This window comes from Colossoma macropomum, unplaced genomic scaffold (assembly GCF_904425465.1).
Source record: "Colossoma macropomum unplaced genomic scaffold, Colossoma_macropomum, whole genome shotgun sequence".
NCBI lineage: Eukaryota > Metazoa > Chordata > Actinopteri > Characiformes > Serrasalmidae > Colossoma > Colossoma macropomum.
Window position 1 is genome coordinate 5,943,486 of NW_023494792.1, and position 25,936 is coordinate 5,969,421.

The following is a 25,936-nucleotide window of genomic DNA, read 5'->3' on the forward strand; positions in this document are numbered from 1 at the left end:
TGATACTTTGTGCATTGTGAGAATATTTTATTGTGATGTTGTCTTATTGTGATATGTACTTGTCATTTTTCCCACCCTTGATTTACTAGCACATTTTCTTTTGATTTAAAATGCAAAGGTAAAGCACACTTTGTTGAACGTACTACACAGCAACATCTGACACATCTTTTACTACAACATAAGTAATATTTTTTTCACATATTTTAACAATGGCTGCATGATCATTAATTTTATAACCAGAAATTTACAAAGGTAAGTACTCATTTGGACATCACTGAAAACAAACCTGGTGTAGAAAGATAGAGACAACATTACAGATGCAAGGTATGATTAATTTTGAATGAATTTCATCCACAGACATGTTCTGTAAAGCAATGAATATGCTAAACCACTCTCAAAATAACTATTTATTTTTATTACATTTTCAGTTAATAATTTAAATTAAATAAATAAATAAGAAATATATGAAAACCACAATCTAAATGGATTTCCCATAATGTGGTAACACTCTTCTTGATGTTTGGTATATTTGAGAGCTTCAAGGCTGAAACATTAGTCACGAAGTAAGTCACTAAGTAAGCCTAGAAAGCTGAGTATCATTAATAGGTAGTTGATAGTGCTAATTTAAAAGCATTATAGTGTCAGACCAGCCAAAATGGAGAAACTTCATTTAACACCATAACTTTTCCCCCTACTGTAACAGATAAAAAAAAAAACAACTTGTATATTTTTAAGTAGTAGCAAAGTATGAACATCAAAACACTATGTTAAGTGATTGTCTGAAAATGCCTGGCAGATGAAGCAGTAGACAAACACCTAGAGGACAATGTGTTACACTGCTCAGAAGCTGGCTGAGAAGCACAGTCCCACAGAGTGAGATTGTAACATCTTGACATTGAGGCAAAAATGAAATACTTTTTGGCCTGTATGGCTCTGATGTGGTTAATCAATTTGTGAAAACAATATGAATGTGCTACAGTCTGCAAAGCAATGGACTTGTATTTGTCTTAGAGAAAAAAGCATAAAGTCAGAAAAATCATGGTCCATTCATTTCATTTCAAAAGTTAAAATTGGTAGCTCAGTCGGTTTTTGAAGTCAATTAAAAATTTTGCACTTCTAGTTAGCAGGAGAGAGTTGTGTCCAGATGTATCCTACAGTTATACTTGCATCCAATCCAAGTCAGGCAATAACACAGTTGGCATGGTTGTCTTCCAGTGCCAAAGAACATACCAAACAGTGCAACGTTTGACTATTGCAAGTATAATTTGCACCTGGCATTCTTTTCTGAGCACCCCCAGGCACTCAACAATATCTGAAAGCTTCTGTGCATTTTATCTCAACATTGATGTACTGTTACTGTATATGTGTGTGAAGGATGTACTGTGCAGCAGTTGAACTGTGATTACACTGTACAGTTACTCCATCTTGTGGTGGTTTAGTGGAGCAAGAAAATAACTAGGGTTTGTCAGTGGTGTGTGTGTTGGTCCCTGCGGTATCTCTCCATGCTGCCGCAGTATGTCAGTATGCCTTTATGTCTGGGGTTCTTAGCCCACTTTCGGTGGCATTAAAATGCATTACATCTCACACACGCACCTGCTGAATAATACATATTCAAAGCACTGTGTGCACTTTGTTTGCAGCACTATTTAATGATGAACCTTAGATTGTATATCTGTAAATAGCACAGTTACCAGTGCTTTTAAAATTATTTGTTTCAGACACACTTCTGAGTGACGCAAATGAAATGTCATTGCAAGTAAAAAAAAGTGTATTTACTGCGGTTACCTCTCACCTCAGCAAGAAGCCCTGTTAAGGCCATGGTGCCTGGTGTTTTATTTATTTTTCTGCTTGTTAGTTTTTTTTTTTTTTTGAGTCATGAAGCTGCTGATTTGAGTCTAGCCAGTCTGCGTTCTTGTGAATTCTCAGTTTCAGCTGGTTCACATTCTTGTGACTGTCACTAGTGTTCCACATGTACATATTTTTGAAATCGATAATATTACATGCACAATCCACCTGTCCACATAACTGTGAATGATTATGACAGTGATATAAACATGCACAGTTTAATTAACCCTCATGTTTTGTTGATTGGCTTTTTTTTGGGTTCCAGAGAGTCCAGAGCTGTAAATGTGGTAGTAGTAATAGTAGTAGTAGTAATACTAATAATAACAACAATAAAAATAATAATAGTAATAATAATAATAATAATAATATTAATAATATTAATTTCAAAATCAATCTTATTTTTTATTTTCTTTCTTTTTATCTAATTAAAACACAGTAGACAGACAATGATAAGACTTATCCCTATCTTTTGCCACAAAATAGATGTGAGCATTTGAGAAAGGTGAAAGCTGTAAGTGACCATAAAACACTATCACAATACTAAATAATGAACATTTCATGGTTTATTTGTTATATGGGTTGTACATGAGCAAACATGTATTTATACATCCTGTGTGTGTGTGTGTGTGTGTGTGTGTGTGTGTGTGTGTGTGTGTGCAAAACAGGGAGATCAAGAGAGAAAGAGAGAGAGAGCAAGAAAGAGCTAGGGAAAAAGGAGAAATTGTTGAGATATGTCTATATTTACATGCACAAGTGTGAAAATATTTTGAGTGTAGTTTAGAGCCCTCACCATCAATCAGAGAATCAAAACTTGTTTAACCTTATACGATGACTATCATACGACGTTTCTGATCATTTCGTTGTATTGTTGTCCAGCGTTGACTTGCTCAGCTGTCCTACTGCACATGAACTCTGAGCGGTGCTGTTGCCTACGGAGACGATGCTTTGCATTGTGATGCTGCTTCTAGAATGCATTGCGTCATAAAGGATCCAGGGAGAGCGGACGCAGAGCGCGTTTAATGCCGAGTGTGTGAATATTATCTGGAAACGCTCATCCCTTCGCTTTAATGTTGCAAATATTTAAAGTTTACCGTGTCGCACCCTTTATATGAGGATTACGCAGCGGATAAGATGCGGAGTATCGAAGGCGCAAACGCCTTGATGTCAGGCCAGTCTTTGAAATGGCAAACGAGGATCTCCTTTCTTCTTTTTTGTCTGCTGGGCACCGTGAGCGGCCAAATCCGCTATTCCATCCCAGAAGAGATGAAACCTGGCTTGTTTGTTGGGGATATCGCGAAAGATCTGGGACTGGATGTGAAAAGGTTGGTGTCGGGCAGGGCGCGTCTGGTTATCGACGGCAGTAAGCAGTACGTGGAGCTAAACCGTAACAAAGGGCATTTGGTAGTGAAAGAAAGGATAGACAGGGAGCAGCTTTGTGGTCAGAAAACTCCGTGTAGCTTCGGTCTAGAAATTTTGCTGGAAAATCCTCTCGAGTTCTTCTCCGTTACTGTTGAAATTCAAGATATTAATGACCATGCACCAGTCTTTTCCAAAAAAGAAATTAACCTGGAAACCAGCGAATCTGCACCGATAGGCACCATTTTTCATCTCGATGCAGCTTATGATCCAGATGTTGGTTTGAATTCTCTTCAAAGTTACAGTTTAAAACCTACGGATAATTTTTCGCTGAAGCAACACAGTCGAAATGACGGTAGCAGGTACGCAGAAATGGTGTTGCAGGCGCCGCTAGACCGGGAGAAACACAAAGAACATGTACTCGTGTTAACGGCTGTAGATGGTGGAGATCCACCTCGATCTGGAACCGTGAAAGTGCACATTACTGTGCTAGATGTAAACGACAATGTGCCTGCTTTCACAGAACCCTTGTATAAAGCCAGTGTGTTAGAGAATACGCCAATAGGCGCGCTGATTACTAAGATCAGTGCAACGGACGAAGATGAAGGTCATAATGGAAATGTGTCGTATTCATTCACAAATGTAGAGGATGCACAGCAGGTTTTCGAGGTGGATGCGCGAACTGGTGAAATCAGACTCGCCGGTATTCTAGACTACGAAACGACTCAACATTATGAAATGAACTTGCAAGCGAAAGACTCTGGAGGTCTCGCAGGTACTAGTAAACTGGTTATAGATGTTTTGGATGTAAATGATAATGCACCCGTTATTACCATGACATCTTTCTCAGGTAAAATCCAAGAGGACTCTCCTCCGGGTACTGTCGTGGCTTTGATAAGTGTGCAGGATTTAGATTCCGGTAAAAACGGTAAGGTTAATTTGAATATTGACCCAAATGTCCCATTTACGATAAAACCATCGCCGCGGAAATATTACACGTTGGTGAGTGATGCGCTATTAGATCGAGAAAGAGTTTCCAGTTTTAACTTGACGTTGACGGCCTCTGACGAGGGCACTCCATCTTTGTCTAGCAAGAAAACAGTCTTTCTGGAAATCACAGATATCAACGATAACGCGCCATTGTTTAGTAAAGGTGAGTACAGAGCGCATGTCATAGAAAATAATTCTCCTGGTGTTTCAGTGCTCACACTCCAAGCAACCGATGCTGATAAAGGACAAAATGCACGCATTGCTTACTATCTCATAGATGGCGAGGTTAGTGGGTCGTCTGCGTCAACATATTTTTCTATTAATTCTGATAATGGAGTGCTTTTCGCTGTGCGGTCATTTGACTACGAACAGATGAAAGAGTTTAAAATACAGGTGCGAGCTCAGGATGGGGGGTCCCCACCTCTCAGCAGTAACGCGACTGTCGTCATAAACGTTCAGGACCAGAACGACAACGCGCCTCAGGTTCTGTACCCAGTCCAGACTGGGGGCTCTGTGGTGGCTGAAATGGTGCCTCGCTCAGCAGATGTGGGCTATCTTGTGGCTAAAGTGGTGGCTGTTGATGTGGACTCTGGACAGAATGCCTGGCTCTCATATAAACTGCAGAAAGCCACAGACAGGGCGCTGTTTGAAGTGGGCGCACAGAATGGAGAAATAAGAACTGTGCGCCAAGTGACCGAAAAAGATGCTGTGAAGCAGAAGCTCACTGTTGTAGTGGAGGACAACGGGCAGCCCTCTCGTTCAGCTACGGTCAATATTAACGTGGCGGTGGCGGACAGTTTCCCTGAAGTGCTCTCGGAGTTCACCGACTTTACGCACGACAAGGATTACAACGACAACCTGACTTTCTATCTAGTCTTGGCCTTGGCTGTAGTTTCATTTCTCTTTGTAGCGTGTTTAGTAGTCATAATATCAGTTAAAATCTACAGATGGAGACAATCTCGCATGTATTACCAGTCCAGTCTCCCGATTATTCCGTACTATCCACCGCGTTATGCTGACTCCGTTGGCACCGGAACCCTCCAACATGTTTATAATTACGAGGTCTACAGAACCACTGATTCCAGAAAAAATGATGTTAAATATGTAGGACCGAGCAGTCAGAGTTTAGTGAGCGTGGATGCAGCTGGAACAGAAACTCTTCCCAAGGAGGCTCGATACAATGACGGCACTGAAGCAAGCAGAACACTGGTGAGTTATAAATATATAACTATAATATATATCCGTTTCATTAATTATGTTGGTGGTACAATGTTAATTCCTGAACCAGTTCTCACTTGAACTTCCTACTTGTCTTCATGAAGCTGAAATTCCTCTTTCTGCTATTTTTTTATTGTTTTTTTGGGTTTTTTTTTCTCTTCGTATGTTATGACGGAAATTTTTACACACGGGCTTTTCTGTTGTAATGCAGTCGTTAGTATTTAACCCTTTTTCTAAGTTTATTTTTTTTCACCATCACAATCACATATACAGATCCACGAAAATTGCAGGTATGCTTGAAACAGAAATTATTAAGGTATCCTGTAAAAGTAATAAAATGCGTTCTGAATGAATATCCAGCAATATGTAACAGATTCCATGAATAGAAATGGTTATTATACATTGTTAGTTACCCAATAATTGTCTCACTTTACAAGGTCTTTATCAAAAGAATTGGAGTCATGTTCCAAACTAAGAAGGTCTAAATAAACAAATAAATAAAGTCAAACTGAGGAGAACTTAATATTTGTCACACTGCTTTAAGCTGTTAAACCTACCATTAATATAACTTTTGCTGCAAGTTGAAAATTGTTAGAATCGTCTCCAAATAAGAATAAACGTGGACACAAAAGGAAAACTGTCTTAACTGTCTTTAGGAAATCAGACAGTGTTTACATAATTTCATAATGTGCAGGCATTATGTTTAACGTTATTGTAAAATTTTAGGTGTATGTATTTTCCTTCAATCTTTTCACTTGAAAGCGTTGATTGTTAGTCACTGTTTTGTACTCTGAGCGCCGCTGTTGGGCTGCGAATCTGCGTTATGGAGAAACACTGCATGCAGCTCACTGCGTCACGTCTCCTCCCCTGGGTCGAGTATAGTGAACACAACAGTGATGGTGGACAGGCGATCAGCTCTGCTCTTCTGATTTTATTTTTTCGACCGTTGCTGGAGCTAGAATTTTCATACGTCTATTTTTTTTTTTCATTTTTATTTACAGTCACAGTAGACTGACAGGCAGTATTACTATGTGTTGGAGAGCACAAATAGCCTCGCCTCGATGGCTATTCGGTCTGCTTTTGTGTATTGTTTCACTGAATGTGATTCATGCGCAAGTACGATATTCTATTCCGGAGGAAATGCAGGCTGGATCTATGATCGGTGATTTATCAAAAGATCTCGGATTAAGCACGGGGAGGCTCAAATCCGGTCGGGCTCGTATTGTGACCGAGGAGAGCGGCGATCTTGTGCATTTTCAGCCCGACAAAGGCATACTCTCGGTGAAGAGGCGCATAGACCGGGAGGAGCTCTGTGGACAGACGTCACCGTGTAGCTTCAGTTTTGAGATGGTTCTGGAAAACCCGATGGAATTATTCAGCATTACGGTAGAAATACTGGATATTAACGACAACTCTCCCGCTTTTCCTATGAAAGAAATTACATTAGATATAAGTGAATCGGCGACAACTGGGGCGCAGTTCATTTTAGGCGGTGCGGTCGATCCAGATGTAGGTATAAATACACTTCAGAGCTACAGCCTGAAACCCTCGACGCATTTTAGCCTAAAGGAGCAGACACATTCTGACGGCAGTAAGTACGCAGAGATGGTGCTCACTAGCCCGCTTGATAGAGAAGAGCAGGCGGAGATGAAGCTTACTCTAACCGCGGTTGATGGCGGCAGCCCTCAGCGCACTGGCACAGTGAGTATACGCGTCATTGTTCAAGATGCAAATGATAACGCTCCCATCTTCACACAGGCCGTTTACAAGGCGTCTGTGGTGGAGAACGCGCCGAGAGGCACTCTTGTCACCAAAGTCCTTGCAACTGATAGAGATGAAGGAGTATTTGGACATTTAACATATTACCTCGATCACATATCACACGCTAGCAATGTATTTTCACTTAATTCTGAAAACGGAGAGATTCGAGTTGAGGGCGACGTCGATTTTGAAAAGACTAAGCAACATCAGTTAAACGTGATCGCCAAGGACAAAGGTTCTCTATCAAATTCCTGTAAAGTCATCATTGAAGTGATTGATGTAAACGATAACGTACCCGTAATTGCCTTAACCTCTTTCTCAAACAGCATTCCTGAGGATTCTCCACCAGAAACCACAGTAGCTATAATAAATGTAAAAGATGCGGATTCAGACAGGAACGGGCTTATAAACTGCAGTATCAATCGATCTCTGCCGTTTAAAATCAAGTCATCGTTAGTCAATTATTACACTTTGGTTACAGACGGAAATTTAGACCGGGAAACTGTTTCTGAGTACAATATAACCATAACAGCAGCTGACCAAGGCTCTCCGTCTTTACACAGTAATAAAACACTACTAGTCAGAGTCACTGACGTTAATGACAACAAACCAATATTTGATCGCAGTGTTTACACGGCCTTTGTTCCAGAAAACAATTTACCGAGCCATTCTGTTATTTCTATTCGTGCAAGTGATGCTGATTCTAACCAAAATGCTCGAATATCATACTTCCTCCAAGACGTGCAGCTAAACGGAGAGCCATTATCTTCCCTTATATCTGTTAATGCAGAGACTGGAGTAATGTACGCGATGCGCTCATTTGATTATGAAAAAATCAAAACGTTGGAGTTTCACGTAAATGCTCTGGACGGGGGCGCGCCTGCTCTTAACAGCACCGCACAAATTATAATCCACATTCAGGACCAGAATGACAACGCGCCTCAGGTTCTGTACCCAGTCCAGACTGGGGGCTCTGTGGTGGCTGAAATGGTGCCTCGCTCAGCAGATGTGGGCTATCTTGTGACTAAAGTGGTGGCTGTTGATGTGGACTCTGGACAGCTACGGTCAATATTAACGTGGCGGTGGCGGACAGTTTCCCTGAAGTGCTCTCGGAGTTCACTGACTTTACGCACGACAAGGATTACAACGACAACCTGACTTTCTATCTAGTCTTGGCCTTGGCTGTAGTTTCATTTCTCTTCGTAACGTGTTTAGTAGTCATAATATCAGTTAAAATCTACAGATGGAGACAATCTCGCATGTATTACCAGTCCAGTCTCCCGATTATTCCGTACTATCCACCGCGTTATGCTGACTCCGTTGGCACCGGAACCCTCCAACATGTTTATAATTACGAGGTCTACAGAACCACTGATTCCAGAAAAAATGATGTTAAATATGTAGGACCGAGCTGTCAGAGTTTAGTGAGCGTGGATGCAGCTGGAACAGAAACTCTTCCCAAGGAGGCTCAATACAATGACGGCAGTGAAAGAAACAGCACACTGGTGAGTTATAAACAAATATCATATAGATATACACAATTAAATAAATATGGTAGATTTCCAGTGTTTATCTGTGCTTTGATTTTTACTTTTCCTTCTTGGTCCTTCGTTCAGAAGACTGGGTTGTCCCCGTGGTGCTGTCCACGGTGCTGAAATAGTTTTTGAGCTGTTGGTGCGTTTTTGTTGTTAACTTTGGTTAGTTTGAAATATTTTCAGTGTTGTAATTGTACTGTGACGCTTAACTTATTTCATATTATAGTATTGTATACTTGCGGTTACACACCATCATGTACCTTTATTCAATAGACATTTTGTTGATTAGGTGCTTGTATGGCTGAAACATTAATGTGAAATCACTAAGTTGTATTGAATTTCTGTTGCCTCTATCTGAATATTTTACCGTTGTCACAGGAAAACGTATAGCACTTTGATGGACCATTTGTCATTAGCAAAACTGAGAAAGACTTGGATTTTTGCATAATAATAATAATAATAATAATAATAATAAAACGTCTCTATCTTCGTTCTTTCTGGTGTTTAACACACGTAATATTCACTAAGGCCTCCTGGTGGTATACTACTACTATGTCTTCTTCTTCTTCTTTTTATTATTATTATTATTATTATTATTATTATTATTAGATCATGAGGAATATCAGGTACAGTACTATTTAATGTATGTGGCATCTGTAGCGATAGTGGACGCATCACAATTGAATAACTCCTGCATATAACATAACACAGTTTCATTTTGTTTGTGGTTGATCAGTTACCTTTGCTGTTTATCAATGAATCTCTTCTTACGTATTTACTTGTTTGTTAGGTTGGTTGATTTGTCATTTGTTTACTTATTTGTTTGTTTTTTTGTTTGTTCGTTTTTCCACACGCTGTGAGTTGTGATTCTGTCATCCCAGGTTCACATTGCTTTACTTTCGCATGGCTGGCAGCGGAGTTTTGCTTTTGTAAGACTGTGATATACTTTTGTCTGGAGCTTTAAATATTACATCTGGAGTGGTATGTTCTGCTTTTGGACTCTGAGCGCCGCTGTTGAACCAGGATTTTCTTTTTCCAATTTAATCTGTGAACGCTGGCCCCTCCTATGTCTTTCTGTATGCCAGACCATTCCCCTTTGTATGAAGAAGAGCGACGGAGAGGAGAGGGAGACGTTTACAGGCTGCTTAAAGTCGAAACTGCTCTAATCGTTTGGGAGTAACCAGGAGAAAAAATAATATTTTTTGATTTTGTGGATTGTTGAAACCAGTCGTTTTTCAGGAATTTAATCATGGCTTCCCAGACGTTTTTCTCACCGCTAAGATGTCGCGGGTGTGGACTGGATGTTTTTCTGTTTGTCGTTTTCTCCTGTTCTTTCGTTGCTGGGCAAATCCGTTACTCTGTTCCGGAGGAGATGAAGAAAGGCTCGTTGATCGGTAATGTAGCACAAGATTTGGGGCTCGATCTAAAAAGGCTCCGGACGGGCCGAGCCCATATAGTGACCGGAGAACACACGCAGTACGCAGAGCTAAAAATAGACAAAGGGATCCTGGTGGTGAAAGAGAGAATAGACCGAGAACAACTCTGTGGCGACATCACGCCATGCAGCTTTAGTTTTGAGATCATTTTAGAGAACCCGATAGAGCTACACCGTGTTATTGTGGAGATAACTGATGTGAATGATCATCCACCCACATTTCAGAACGATGATCTCAAATTTGAAATCAGCGAATCTGCAGTCCCTGGCTCCCGCTTTGTGCTGGAGAGCGCAGACGACCCGGATGTCGGCTTGAATGCTCTGCAGAGATATTTTCTAACCCTGAATGATTATTTCATTTTAAAGGAGCATGCCAACCCGGACGGTACGAAATTTGCAGAAATGGTGATACAAAAGGCTTTAGACAGAGAGGAGCATCCTTATTTATCTCTGAAGCTGATTGCTGTAGATGGCGGGAATCCTCAGAGGTCTGGCACTGTTAATATTGATGTTACTGTGTTAGATGCGAATGACAACGTCCCCGTTTTTAACCAGACAGAATACAGGGCTTCGGTGATGGAGAACGCACTTAAAGGCACGTATGTAACAACCGTGAATGCAACTGATGCTGACAGCGGGTCAAATGGCAAGATTACATTTTATTTTTCTAAGCTTAAAGGAAACGTTGCTGACATGTTCAGTATTGACGAAAACTCGGGACTCGTTTCGGTTCTGGGGCAGGTTGATTATGAAAAAGACAAAAGGTATGAAATCAGAGTCGAGGCTAAAGATCAGGGAGGACTAACTGACTCCAGTAAGATAATAATCGAGGTTATAGATGTTAACGATAACGCACCCGTTATTACCGTCATGTCTTTTAGCAGTACTATATCAGAGGATGCTCCTCCCGGCACAACAGTAGCAGTAATCAAAATTAAAGATTATGACTCGGATGATAATGGACGAGTGACTTGCTCGATAAACAAAGGAATGCCTTTTCAAATAAGATCCTCTCTATCGGACTATTATAACTTACTCACTGACGCTCATTTGGACCGTGAAACTGTGGCAGAATATAACATCACTATAATAGCCACTGATTCCGGTTCACCTCCTCTTTCCAGCTCTGCCACTTTACGCCTCACTCTGTCAGACGTTAATGATAACGCGCCTGTATTTGAAAAGCACGCATACTCTGTTTATGTCTCAGAAAATAATTCACCTGGGTTGTCTCTTTTTACAGTCAGTGCTAGAGACTCGGACTGGTATCAAAATGCACGAGTCTCTTATTTTCTCGCGGAACAACAAATTGGTGGAACACCTGTGTCCTCTTTAGTGTCCATTAACGCCGAAACTGGAGTTTTAAATGCAGTGCGCTCTTTTGATTATGAGCAGGTTAAACAGCTCACGTTCATCATTAAAGCTCAAGATGGAGGCTCCCCTCCCTTAACTAGCAATGCCACAATAAACGTTTTGATCAAAGATGAGAACGACAACGCGCCTCAGGTTCTGTACCCAGTCCAGACTGGGGGCTCTGTGGTGGCTGAAATGGTGCCTCGCTCAGCAGATGTGGGCTATCTTGTGACTAAAGTGGTGGCTGTTGATGTGGACTCTGGACAGAATGCCTGGCTCTCATATAAACTGCAGAAAGCCACAGACAGGGCGCTGTTTGAAGTGGGCGCACAGAATGGAGAAGTAAGAACTGTGCGCCAAGTGACCGATAAAGATGCTGTGAAGCAGAAGCTCACTGTTGTAGTGGAGGACAACGGGCAGCCCTCTCGTTCAGCTACGGTCAATATTAACGTGGCGGTGGCGGACAGTTTCCCTGAAGTGCTCTCGGAGCTCACTGACTTTACGCACGACAAGGATTACAACGACAACCTGACTTTCTATCTAGTCTTGGCCTTGGCTGTAGTTTCATTTCTCTTCGTAACGTGTTTAGTAGTTATAATATCAGTTAAGATCTACAGATGGAGGCAGTCTCGCATATTTTATCAGTCTAGTCTCCCAGTCATCCCTTATTATCCACCGCGTTATGCAGACGCTGGAGGCACAGGGACTTTGCAGCACTTGTATAACTACGACGTGTACAGAACCACTGACTCAAGAAAGAGTGACTGTCAATTTGTAAGACCTTGTAGTCAGAATGTATTGGTGGTGGATCCCAGTTGTACAGGAACAACGCAGCGTCAAATCAGCCAGAAAAACGTCCTGGATGACGCAGACTCACCTGTCGAGGTTAGTGAAGTATTTAAAAATATTTTCAGAAATAAAAGTACAATATTGCTGACGGATTTGTGCTAAGTCAAATTAATTTCATGTATAATGGCTTCAGCACCACCACCGTGGACAGCGACTTTGCGTGTGTGTGTGTTTGCTTTGACTTTTTTTATTATTATTATTATTTTATTATTATTATTGGAGTCTCTGTCATTTGTAACATATTGCTTCTGCTGCTTGCTTGTTTTGGACTGTGTGTGCCGCTGTTGGTCAACGAAACAATTTTTGAACCTTGTTTAAGCTCATGAGGCTCCTCCTTGTTACTGCGCAGTACCAGAGGAGAGAGAAGCAGACATTGCTCAGTCCATTGTTAAGACGGTTTCGGCTTTTCTGTCTGAGACAGAAGGACCTCTATTTATTTGATTTCTCTTTTCTGGAAACTGATCTTGTTTCTTTGCTCTGTCTTTTTCACGTATTTGCAACTTTTTAATATCTTCAACGAGATTCGTTTGGGAAGCTACGCAGTGGTCCATTGGTTAGGCTGCGCAATGAGGTGGCAAGTAACATTGTTTCTTATGTACATTTTTTCTTATACGATTGACTGTCAAATTCGTTACTCTGTTCCGGAGGAGATGAAAAAGGGCTCGCTGATTGGTAACGTAGCGCAAGATCTTGGTTTGGACTTGAAAAGGCTCCAGAGAGGACGAGCGCGCATCGTGACCGAAGACAGCACTCAGTACGCCGAGCTAAAACCAGACAAAGGGATTCTAGTGGTGAGCGAGAGAATAGACAGAGAGCAGCTTTGTGGGGAGATCACGCCCTGTAGCTTCAGCTTCGAGATCATTCTGGAGAATCCGATGGAGCTGCATCAGGTGACGGTTGAAATCACTGATATTAATGACAATTCGCCCATATTTCGAAAGAATCAAATGAGCTTCGAAATCAGCGAGTCGGCAGCGCTTGGCTCACGCTTTGCTTTAGCAACCGCTGAGGACCCGGATGTTGGCATTAATGCCCTGCAAAATTATATCTTGACTAAAAATGATAATTTTGTTATAAAACAACATTCTAATCCCGATGGCAGTAAATATGCAGAAATGGTGCTGCAAAAAGCTTTAGACCGAGAAGAGCATCCTCAGCTCTCGCTAAAGCTGATCGCTGTCGATGGCGGAAATCCACAGAGGTCTGGCACTGTTAATATAGACGTTACGGTGTTAGATGTGAATGATAATGCGCCCGTGTTCAATCAAACCCTATACAAAGCCACTGTAATGGAAAATGCAGCAATTGGCACGTATATCACAACAGTGAACGCAACCGATGCAGATAGCAGTTCGAATGGTAAAGTATCATATGCATTTTCCAATCTTAAAGAACATTTAGCCGAAATATTTCATATTGACGGAACTTCTGGCGTTGTTACTGTCGCAGGTAATATTGATTTTGAAAAAGATAAGCGTTACGAAATTAGAGTAGAAGTCAAAGATCAGGGCGGACTGACTGATACCAGTAAGGTGATGATAGAGGTGTCTGATGTGAATGATAACACACCTGTCATTAATATTATGTCTTTTTCGAGCCCTCTATCCGAGGATTCACCGCTAAGTACCACGATAGCCATAATAAATGTCAAAGACGCCGACTCAGGAAGAAATGGGCAGATCACGTGTACAATAGACGATAGACTCTCTTTTAAAATCAAATCAACTCTTGCAAATTACTACACATTAGTGACAGATGCATTGCTTGACCGAGAGACAAAGGCAGAATATAATATATCTGTAACAGCGACGGACAGTGGCTCGCCACCTCTTTCCACCTCAAAAATGTTGCATCTTAGAGTTTCTGACATTAATGACAACCCTCCAGTATTTGAACAGAATGCGTATTATACTACAGTACTGGAAAATAACTCTCCTGGTACGTCTATATTCACTGTTAATGCACAAGATCCAGACTCGAATCAGAATGCGAGAGTCTCTTATTTTATACATGAGACACAAATCGGTGAGGATCCAGTGTCCTCTTATATATCCATCAACTCTGAAACAGGCATAATGTATGCAGTACGACCATTTGATTATGAACAAATCAAAAAGATCAGATTTACAGTTAAGGCGCAAGATGGAGGCTCACCTACTCTCAGCAGCAATGCGACAGTCAACATTTTAATACAGGACCAGAACGACAACGCGCCTCAGGTTCTGTACCCAGTCCAGACTGGGGGCTCTGTGGTGGCTGAAATGGTGCCTCGCTCAGCAGATGTGGGCTATCTTGTGACTAAAGTGGTGGCTGTTGATGTGGACTCTGGACAGAATGCCTGGCTCTCATATAAACTGCAGAAAGCCACAGACAGGGCGCTGTTTGAAGTGGGCGCACAGAATGGAGAAATAAGAACTGTACGCCAAGTGACCGATAAAGATGCTGTGAAGCAGAAGCTCACTGTTGTAGTGGAGGACAACGGGCAGCCCTCTCGTTCAGCTACGGTCAATATTAACGTGGCGGTGGCGGACAGTTTCCCTGAAGTGCTCTCGGAGTTCACTGACTTTACGCACGACAAGGATTACAACGACAACCTGACTTTCTATCTAGTCTTGGCCTTGGCTGTAGTTTCATTTCTCTTTATCGTCTCCATCATAGCCATACTGTCAGTCAAATGCTACAGATGGAGACGTGAGCGGATGTTTTATAAATCAGGTGCCAATCTGCCAGTTATTCCATATTATCCACCCCTTTACGCAGACGTAGGAGGGACGGGGACTTTACAGCATGTGTATAATTATGAGGTCTGCAGAACGACTGACTCCAGAAAGAGTGATCTGAAATATGCCAGACCTTCCAGTGAGAGCATCATTAGCTTGGACACCAGTGGAACACAGACTCTCACGCATGCGCAGAGGCAGAAACTGGCCAATGATGGTTCTCATGATCAGGTGAGGTCATTCGTTCACTGACGTCTTACTTGCTTGATTAATTTATTCATTTATTTAATACCAAATTTGAGTCCTCGATGCAAACACTATACTGTCCTGACCCACTCTAGTATTATATGAGTTCTGTGATGAACATGTGTTTCATGTTTGGTGTTTTTTTTATTTATTTATTTATTTATTTTATTTTATTTTTTTGCGACTGCAAAGGAGAGGAGTATTGGTCGCTGGCCGTGGTCCTTGAATGAAAAAATGTAATCTTATTAGTCATTACTTTTTGCAACAATATAAAGAACGTAGATCTATTACGTTAAAATATTAGTCGATTTTTTAAAAAGATTGTTTTGAATTAAATATTTAACGGGGCGTCTTATAAATAACTTATTTTTTTTAAAATATAAGATAGCATAGTTACTAGTTTTTAACTGTTAAGTTGAAACAACCGTCCTTTTTTGGCGGACTTATTTCTTTCATTGCTGTGGAGTAATAATAATAATAATAATAATGATAATAATAATAATAATACACTGGACAATTTTACTAATTAATACAAATTGGACACATTTCTTTTAATCAAATTAGTATTACCAATCTCTTCTAGATGCAATAGTGGTTCTTGGTGATCCTATACAATTGTTATCTTTGAATATATATATATATATATATATATATATATATATATATATATATATATATATATATGTGTGTGTGTGTGTATGTGTGTGTGTGTGTGTGTGTGTGTATGTGTGTGTGTGTGTGTGTGTGTGTGTGATTTAGAATTGCTTAAGCTCTTGAATTGCGTTATATAAAATTACTTTTACTTTTTTTAAGGACTACAAAAGTATATCTAGCTAGAAAATCCCACCTCCCGTTTGAACATGCTTAGCTGTTCTGTTGTATTCCACACAAGACAACGACTTTGGTGGACAATTTCCACTTGTTATTCCTTAAGTCAGTTTCGTATTTCTTTATTATAACCTGTGTGCAGTTCTCGGTTTCGGACTCAGTGTGCCGCTATTGACCAGGGAGTTGCAGTTTTCTGGGCGGATTTCTAGCAGTTCTCATCATTTTAAGACACACAGTCAGAGGAGAGACAAAGAACGCGAACCTTGTTGTTGTCCTTTGTTGTAGAAACAACGAGGCTTATTTTCTTTTCCCATTTTGGACACTGCTTTCTGCACATCGCATTGGATCTGTCTGTCTGGAATAAATCGTTTTTGCTTTCGTGTCGCAGAGGAAAATGTCGGACAGAACAATGGCGCGGCAAGTACTGCTGTTTATTTGTGTCCTCTCTCTCAGTTCAGTGCGCGGACAGGTCAGTTACTCCATTCCTGAGGAAATGCCCAAAGGATCTTTAGTCGGTAACATAGCGCAGGATTTAGGTTTAGATTTAAAGAGACTGAAATCAGGAAAAGCTCGTATTTATACTGGAGACAGCGCTGAATACATCGAGCTGAATAAAGAGAGGGGAGTCCTCCTTATCAAAGAGAGAATAGACCGAGAAGCGCTGTGCGGACAGACAACGCCTTGTGCTCTACATTTTCAGATTGTTCTGGAAAACCCGATGGAGTTATTCAGGGTGACATTAGAAATCACTGATGTGAATGATAACGCGCCTGCTTTTGCAGTAAATGAGATGAAATTTGAAATAAGTGAGTCAGCCTTGTCTGGTGCAAAATTTGCTCTGGAGGCTGCTGTAGATAATGATGTTGGCGTAAATGGCCTTCAGAGCTACAGTTTAAAACCTACAGATCATTTTGGCTTAAAAACTCACAATTTGCCTGATGGCAGTAAAAGTGTAGAATTGGTTTTAGAAAAACCTCTGGATCGAGAGACGCAAGACTATATAACATTGTTGTTAACAGCTTTTGACGGAGGCGAGCCTCAGCAATCCGGAACGATGCAAATTCTGATACAGGTTTTAGACGCAAATGATAATGCTCCTGTTTGTAGTCAAGCGATATATAAAACCAGCGTAGAAGAAAACTCCCCAAAAGGCACCACTTTAACCACAGTTAGCGCATCTGACGCAGATGAAGGGCCGAATGGTATTGTTGTTTATTCACTGTCTGGCACCTCTAAAGGACTGTCTGACTTATTCGAGATAGGTCAGTATGACGGCGTAGTAAAAATAACAGGAAAGGTAGATTATGAAAAACATAAACAGTATCAGGTATCAATTGAAGCCAAGGACCACGGTGGTCACACGGACTCTTGTAAAGTCATTGTTGATGTTATTGATAAAAACGACAATGAGCCAGTAATCAGTATAATGTCCAAATCAAGTCAGATTTCTGAAAATGCCAAACCGGGAACTGTTGTGGCGATGATGAACATACAAGACGCCGACAAAAATGAAAACGGTATAGTGAAATGTGAACTGAACGAAAACATTCCATTTGTCATTCATTCTTCATCAGATGGATTTTACAGTCTTGTTACCGATGGTGATTTAGACCGAGAGAGAGAGGCTGGTTATAATATCAGTGTGATCTGTGCTGATGAGGGGTCTCCATCTCTCTCCAGCAGCGTCACTCTCTCCTTACAGATATCAGATGTGAATGATAACGCTCCTGTGTTTGAGAGGAGCTCATATGAGGCCTCCATTCCAGAAAACAACACACCAGGTCTCTCCATATTCACAGTCAGAGCCAGAGACGCAGACTGGAACCAGAATGCGCGAGTCTCCTTCATACTGGAGGACTCGTCGGTTAACGGAGTGCCCGTCTCCTCTTACGTATCTGTCAGTGCTGATAGCGGCGTTATCCATGCAGTGCGCTCTTTTGACCACGAGCAGATCAAAGATTTCCAGTTCCGCGTAATAGCGCAAGATGGAGGCTCTCCTCCTCTCAGTAGCAATGTGAGTGTGAAGATAATCATTCAGGACCAGAACGACAACGCGCCTCAGGTTCTGTACCCAGTCCAGACTGGGGGCTCTGTGGTGGCTGAAATGGTGCCTCGCTCAGCAGATGTGGGCTATCTTGTGACTAAAGTGGTGGCTGTTGATGTGGACTCTGGACAGAATGCCTGGCTCTCATATAAACTGCAGAAAGCCACAGACAGGGCGCTGTTTGAAGTGGGCGCACAGAATGGAGAAATAAGAACTGTGCGCCAAGTGACCGATAAAGATGTTGTGAAGCAGAAGCTCACTGTTGTAGTGGAGGACAACGGGCAGCCCTCTCGTTCAGCTACGGTCAATATTAACGTGGCGGTGGCGGACAGTTTCCCTGAAGTGCTCTCGGAGTTCACTGACTTTACGCACGACAAGGATTACAACGACAACCTGACTTTCTATCTAGTCTTGGCCTTGGCTGTAGTTTCATTTCTCTTTATCGTCTCCATCATAGCCATACTGTCAGTCAAATGCTACAGATGGAGACGTGAGCGGATGCTTTATAAATCAGGTGCCAATCTGCCAGTTATTCCATATTATCCACCCCTTTACGCAGACGTAGGAGGGACGGGGACTTTACAGCATGTGTATAATTATGAGGTCTGCAGAACGACTGACTCCAGAAAGAGTGATCTGAAATATGCCAGACCTTCCAGTGAGAGCATCATTAGCTTGGACACCAGTGGAACACAGACTCTGACGCATGCGCAGAGGGAGAAACTGGCCAGTGGTGGTTCTGGTGATCAGGTGAGTGAGTCTTTGTTCCTGCTTGTGTGTGTAAGCTTTTTCAACAATCTTAAACTTGTACTCACAATGTATGTACATCACAGGCAAATAGTGCTGACGTATTTTATATCACTTTTATACGTAATCGCTGGCCATGGTTCTGAAAAGCTCATTGACACTTATTTCGGAGAAAATCTCTTGGCGTTGCAGCTATGTTACACTTCTGATCGTCGTTTTCTTTACAAAGGTCTTGGTCTGCTGGTTGTCTATTTTTGTTCATGATTCTTTTCCCCATTCTTTTCGCTGTTACCCGGTTTACCTCCAGCGTTAGTGAATTCGCGCCTGCTGTATATTTCTCACCTGGCCCACGAGCAATGACTCTTATTCAACTTAACAAACATGGAGAATAACTTTACTGCCACATTCCGCCAACAAATAATACTTATGCGTCTTTTCCCAGCCTTTCTAAATTAACAAGGATCATTTCCACAAAATGAAATCACAGCAAATTCTGCTTTCTTTGGGCTACAAAAGAAAAAAAATGGCGCTCTCATCTTGGCCATTTTTGTTAATATGCTCCATATTGAGATTTTCGCTTTTCTTCTTTTTTTTTTGTTTTGTTTTTTGTTTGTTTGTTTGTTTGTTTGTTTGTTTGTTTTTTTGAGTGTTTCCCATTAGGTATTGTATTATTATTTTTATTTTCTATTTTTTGCCTTACCGATTGGGGAAGGCTTTTAAAATTATTTTTTTATTTTTCAGAGTGCAGTGTCTAATATTAGAGAAATAGTACTTCTCATGTAGTTGAGCAGTTCTTTATATTGGACAGAGAGTGCCGCTGTTGGTCAATTTGTTGCTTTATAGAGATTTGTAGCAGTGCCTCTCCCCTCATCCTGTTGTATGAGAGAGAGAAAGACGCGAGCAGAGCTCATGGTCTGATCAGCGGAGAAGAAATGACACGAAAGTAGATGTTTCTTTTGGATGAATACGTCTGAATAATTTGGCCGTTTATATTTTTAATTGCAAACCAGGATATCTTCTGTTGAGAACATCTCGTTCTACTAATATTTTCCTGGATTTATAAGGACATTGGATACATTTTTAAATCGCGGAGGAAAATCTCGGACAGAACAATGGCGCGGCAAGTACTGCTGTTTATTTGTCTCGTCTCTCTCAGTTCAGTGCGCGGACAGGTCAGTTACTCCATTCCTGAGGAAATGCCCAAAGGATCTTTAGTCGGTAACATAGCGCAGGATTTAGGTTTAGATTTAAAGAGACTGAAATCAGGAAAAGCTCGTATTTACACAAGAGATAGCATGCAGCACATCGAGCTGAATAAAGAGAGGGGAGTCCTCCTTATCAAAGAGAGAATAGACCGAGAAGCGCTGTGCGGACAGACAACGCCTTGTGCTCTACATTTTCAGATTGTTCTGGAAAACCCGATGGAACTGTATAGAGTCACAGTCGAAATAATAGATATTAACGATAATGCTCCCGTTTTTAACCTCGATCAAATGAAATTTGAAATAAGCGAATTAGCACAGCCTGGCGCTAAGTTTGTATTGGAGAGTGCGGTGGACAATGATGTTGGCGCAAATGCTATTCAGAGATACTCACTGAAGCCCACTGACAATTTTATTGTGAAAACACATACGTTGCCGGATGCAAGTAAAACTGTAGAAATGGTTCTAAGTAAACCCTTAGATCGGGAGACCCAAAAACATATCTCTTTGTTATTAACAGCCTTTGATGGTGGCGAGCCACAAATGTCAGGAACAATGAAAATCCTAATTACAGTTTTAGACGCCAACGACAATGCTCCTGTATGTACTCAGTCTGTGTATAAAGCCAGTATAGCCGAAAATGCTCTAAAAGGAACCGTCTTAACCACAATTAGCGCATCTGACGCAGATGAAGGTGTTAACGGTGTCGTAACTTACTCATTATCTAGCTCTGCCAAAGAAATGACTGATCTCTTCGAAATAGACCCTCACAGCGGTCTAGTAAAGTTAACAGGAAATGTGGATTACGAAAAGACCAAAAATTATCAAATTGCAGTGCAAGCCAGAGATCAAGGAGGGCACGCTGATAACTGTAAATTAATTGTTGAAGTGACCGATACAAATGATAATAAACCCGTAATTAATATAATGTCTAAATCCAATGATGTTTCAGAAAACGTTAAATCTGGTACTGTCATTGCGATACTAAGCGTAGAAGACGAAGACACCAGTGAAAACGGCGTAGTAAAATGCATTCTTAATGGAAATATTCCCTTCGTCATTCAATCATCAGCTGACGGAATTCACAATATAGTAACCGATGGTGATCTAGACCGAGAGAGAGAGTCTGGATATAATATTAGTGTGATCTGCGCTGATGAGGGGTCTCCATCTCTCTCCAGCAGCGTCACTCTCTCCTTACAGATATCAGATGTGAATGATAACGCTCCTGTGTTTGAGAGGAGCTCATATGAGGCCTCCATTCCAGAAAATAACACACCAGGTCTCTTCATATTCACGGTCAGAGCCAGAGACGCAGACTGGAACCAGAATGCGCGAGTCTCCTACATACTGGAGGACTCGTCGGTTAACGGAGTGCCTGTCTCCTCTTACGTATCTGTCAGTGCTGATAGCGGCGTTATCCATGCAGTGCGCTCTTTTGACTACGAGCAGATCAAAGATTTCCACTTCCGCGTAATAGCGCAAGATGGAGGCTCCCCTCCTCTCAGTAGCAATGTGAGTGTGAAGATCGTCATTCAGGACCAGAACGACCACGCGCCTCAGGTTCTGTACCCAGTCCAGACTGGGGGCTCTGTGGTGGCTGAAATGGTGCCTCGCTCAGCAGATGTGGGCTATCTTGTGACTAAAGTGGTGGCTGTTGATGTGGACTCTGGACAGAATGCCTGGCTCTCATATAAACTGCAGAAAGCCACAGACAGGGCGCTGTTTGAAGTGGGCGCACAGAATGGAGAAATAAGAACTGTGCGCCAAGTGACCGATAAAGATGCTGTGAAGCAGAAGCTCACTGTTGTAGTGGAGGACAACGGGCAGCCCTCTCGTTCAGCTACGGTCAATATTAACGTGGCGGTGGCGGACAGTTTTCCCGAAGTGCTCTCGGAGTTCACTAAATTTACGCACGACAAGGATTACAACGACAACCTGACTTTCTATCTAGTCTTGGCCTTGGCTGTAGTTTCATTTCTCTTTATCGTCTCCATCATAGCCATACTGTCAGTCAAATGCTACAGATGGAGACGAGAGCGGATGTTTTATAAATCAGGTGCCAATCTGCCAGTTATTCCATATTATCCACCCCTTTACGCAGACGTAGGAGGGACGGGGACTTTACAGCATGTGTATAATTATGAGGTCTGCAGAACGACTGACTCCAGAAAGAGTGATCTGAAATATGCCAGACCTTCCAGTGAGAGCATCATTAGTTTGGACACCAGTGGAACACAGACTCTCACACATGCGCAGAGGGAGCAACTCAGCAGTGATAGTTCCCATGATCAGGTGAGGTCGGCCTTTTATTAATGTTTTAAAATGTGTTCCTTTATTAATCCATTCACTCAACTAAAAGTCTAACTTTCGCAAGCAGTATCATGTTCTGTCTGTCTCAGTATGCGCATGGATTATATGTAATCTTGACTATTTTGTGAAGTAGAAAGTAATCTGCGTAACAGTGTTTTGGTTATATGGAGTTGTGCTATGGTTACCACTAAGCCTTGCTCCACACAATAACATGGTGCACTGATAGAGAATCACATGATGTTGCGTGGCCTTATATATCGACAATTTTTGTATTGAACCTATCAGATTTATATACATAATTCAATTGATGCGTGCATACACTTTATGGAGTATTTTAGCTTCAGCAAATCAAATTCTAGAACTGAACAATCTCAATATTTCGCTCATTTTGTTTTTTGTAACTGCTTAGACGTTGGCGCTACGTCGCTGTCCGTGGTGCTGAATTGAGCTCACCTATTGAGTACAAATGTCTTTGTTGCGTCACAAATGTTTTTTGCATTTGACTTTTTGTAGCTTTGTAATTCTCAGATAAGCATTTCAACATAAATTTCAACATTTCAACATTTCAACACACATTAAAATTACTTTCAATTTAACATTTCATTCATTTATTCTTTTTTATCTATATGTTTATTAAGGTTGATAGATTTTAAAATGTTTCCTGCTTGGTGAACTATAGTTAAGCAGCATTTGTTCTGCATATTTAGTGCAGTACATCATATTGAACTCCAAGTGCCGCTGTTGACCAGTGTGTTGACGTTCGGTTGTGAATTTCTAGCAGTGCCTCCCCCATTACGTTGACATTTTAGAGAGAGCACAAGAGCACTCAGAGCGCATGAGGAAGAAACAGATCACGAATCGTGGAAACGTCAACTGTTCAAAAGGGTTTATTTTTGAAAGAAGTGTCTTCATCTTTATAAACACTGTAGGCTGAACTGGATATTTTTTTTTCTGTCTGAGCATGGCATGGGATTTGTATCTTGTTTGACTCACAGTAGCAGTGGATCTATTTTCGTGTCGCAGAGGAAAATGTCGGACAGAACAATGGCGCGGCAAGTACTGCTGTTTATTTGTCTCGTCTCTCTCAGTTCAGTGCGCGGACAGGTCAGTTACTCCATTCCCGAGGAAATGCCCAAAGGATCTTTAGTCGGTAACATAGCGCAGGATTTAGGTTTAGATTTAAAGAGACTGAAATCAGGAAAAGCTCGTATTTATACTGGAGACAGCGCTGAATACATCGAGCTGAATAAAGAGAGGGGAGTCCTCCTTATCAAAGAGAGAATAGACCGAGAAGCGTTGTGCGGACAGACAACGCCTTGTGCTCTACATTTTCAGATCATTTTGGAAAACCCGATGGAGTTTTACAGTATCACTGTTGAAATAGTAGATATTAACGACAATGCGCCGAGCTTCGAGAAAGAGGAAATTCATTTTAAAATCAGTGAATCAGCTATTACAGGTTTCAAATTCACGTTAGAGCCTGCAGTAGATCTCGATGTAGGTATTAATAGCTTAAAAAGCTACTCTTTGAAACCAACCGATCACTTCGTCCTCAAATTTAACAACCAGCCAAGCAGAGGACAAAATGTTGAGATGGTTTTACAAAAGCCCTTAGATCGTGAAACAGAACAGCACATGTCATTGGTACTGACTGCAATTGATGGAGGTGACCCTCAGTTGTTTGGAAATATAAAGATTCATATAACTGTATTAGACGCAAATGATAACGCCCCTGTTTTTACGCAGTCAGTGTATAAAGCTAATGTTAGAGAAAATGCTCCAAAAGGATCCATTATAACGACAGTGAATGCAACTGATTCCGATGAAGGCTCTAACAGTTTAATAGAGTATTCCATAACAAATACACAAGATAATGTCCGTCAGGTTTTTTATATAAACGGACAGAACGGCCAGGTTGCAGTTAGAGAAAATATCGACTATGAAAAGGCTCACCATTACGAGATTCGTGTACAAGCCAGTGATCGTGGAGGTCTCACAGACTCCTGTAAAATTATAGTTGATGTAATTGATATCAACGATAACAGTCCATCCATAAACATTATGTCAAAAACAAATACAATCGCTGAGGATTCTAAGCCAGAGACAGTTGTCACAATGATAAACGTTCAAGATCCCGACTCTGGAGAAAACGGGAAAGTTCAATGCTTTCTCAGTGAGAATATTCCCTTTACACTGAAGTCAACTACTAACAATTTCTTTAGTCTAGTCACGGACAGTAATTTAGACCGAGAGAGAGAGTCTGGTTACAATATCAGTGTGATCTGCGCTGATGAGGGGTCTCCATCTCTCTCCAGCAGCGTCACTCTCTCCTTACAGATATCAGATGTGAATGATAACGCTCCTGTGTTTGAGAGGAGCTCATATGAGGCCTCCATTCCAGAAAACAACACACCAGGTCTCTCCATATTCACAGTCAGAGCCAGAGACGCAGACTGGAACCAGAATGCGCGAGTGTCCTACATACTGGAGGACTCGTCGGTTAACGGAGTGCCCGTCTCCTCTTACGTATCTGTCAGTGCTGATAGCGGCGTTATCCATGCAGTGCGCTCTTTTGACTACGAGCAGATCAAAGATTTCCACTTCCGCGTAATAGCGCAAGATGGAGGCTCCCCTCCTCTCAGTAGCGATGTGAATGTGAAGATCATCATTCAGGACCAGAACGACAACGCGCCTCAGGTTCTGTACCCAGTCCAGACTGGGGGCTCTGTGGTGGCTGAAATGGTGCCTCGCTCAGCAGATGTGGGCTATCTCGTGACTAAAGTGGTGGCTGTTGATGTGGACTCTGGACAGAATGCCTGGCTCTCATATAAACTGCAGAAAGCCACAGACAGGGCGCTGTTTGAAGTGGGCGCACAGAATGGAGAAGTAAGAACTGTGCGCCAAGTGACCGATAAAGATGCTGTGAAGCAGAAGCTCACTGTTGTAGTGGAGGACAACGGGCAGCCCTCTCGTTCAGCTACGGTCAGTATTAACGTGGCGGTGGCGGACAGTTTCCCTGAAGTGCTCTCGGAGTTCACTGACTTTACGCACGACAAGGATTACAACGACAACCTGACTTTCTATCTAGTCTTGGCCTTGGCTGTAGTTTCATTTCTCTTTATCGTCTCCATCATAGCCATACTGTCAGTCAAATGCTACAGATGGAGACGAGAGCGGATGTTTTATAAATCAGGTGCCAATCTGCCAGTTATTCCATATTATCCACCCCTTTACGCAGACGTAGGAGGGACGGGGACTTTACAGCATGTGTATAATTATGAGGTCTGCAGAACGACTGACTCCAGAAAGAGTGATCTGAAATATGCCAGACCTTCCAGTGAGAGCATCATTAATTTGGACACCAGTGGAACACAGACTCTCACGCATGCGCAGAGGGAGAAACTGAGCAATAATTCAGATGATCAGGTGAGCTATTTTCTTTTTATTTTGGGGGCTATTGAAGTATCCCGAGTCATGTCAGTTAGTTTTTACAA

General features: G+C 41.6%; 2 protein-coding genes and 3 pseudogenes across 5 annotated transcripts in view; all 5 read left to right on the top strand.

Moving 5' to 3' along the window:
* LOC118811457 (protocadherin gamma-A11-like) overlaps nt 1-25,936 on the top strand; it is a 192,282-nt gene that overhangs the window by 68,206 nt on the left and 98,140 nt on the right. Inside the window, exon 1 of one of the 4 annotated variants that reach the window (XM_036575684.1) lies at nt 9,693-12,378. The exons of 2 other annotated variants lie outside the window; for them this stretch is intronic. In XM_036575684.1, the coding sequence (XP_036431577.1) occupies nt 9,955-12,378 (2,424 nt within the window). In that variant the 5' untranslated portion in view covers nt 9,693-9,954. Of the gene's footprint in view, nt 1-9,692; nt 12,379-12,707; nt 15,294-25,936 lie in introns of those variants that run through there. One more of the 4 variants, XM_036575688.1, reaches the window with a different exon arrangement.
* On the top strand, nt 2,846-9,871 carry LOC118812681 (protocadherin beta-16-like). The gene is made up of 3 exons (XM_036577804.1): nt 2,846-4,988; nt 8,264-8,675; nt 9,791-9,871. Exons 1-3 carry the CDS (start codon nt 2,977-2,979, stop codon nt 9,869-9,871), a joined length of 2,505 nt encoding a protein of 834 aa, XP_036433697.1. The 5' UTR covers nt 2,846-2,976.
* On the top strand, nt 16,085-18,893 carry LOC118811484 (annotated as a pseudogene).
* LOC118811488 lies at nt 19,609-22,365 on the top strand (annotated as a pseudogene).
* On the top strand, nt 22,708-25,826 carry LOC118811481 (annotated as a pseudogene).

Coding starts and splice junctions, on each gene's coding strand:
- LOC118812681 (XM_036577804.1), top strand. CDS start 2,977: ATGCGGAGTATCGAAGGCGCAAACGCCTTGATGTCAGGCCAGTCTTTG. Junction 4,989..8,263: donor AACGTGGCGGTGGCGGACAG/TTTCCCTGAAGT, acceptor GGTGGCGGACAG/TTTCCCTGAAGTGCTCTCGG. Junction 8,676..9,790: donor GTGAAAGAAACAGCACACTG/GTGAGTTATAAA, acceptor TCTGTATGCCAG/ACCATTCCCCTTTGTATGAA.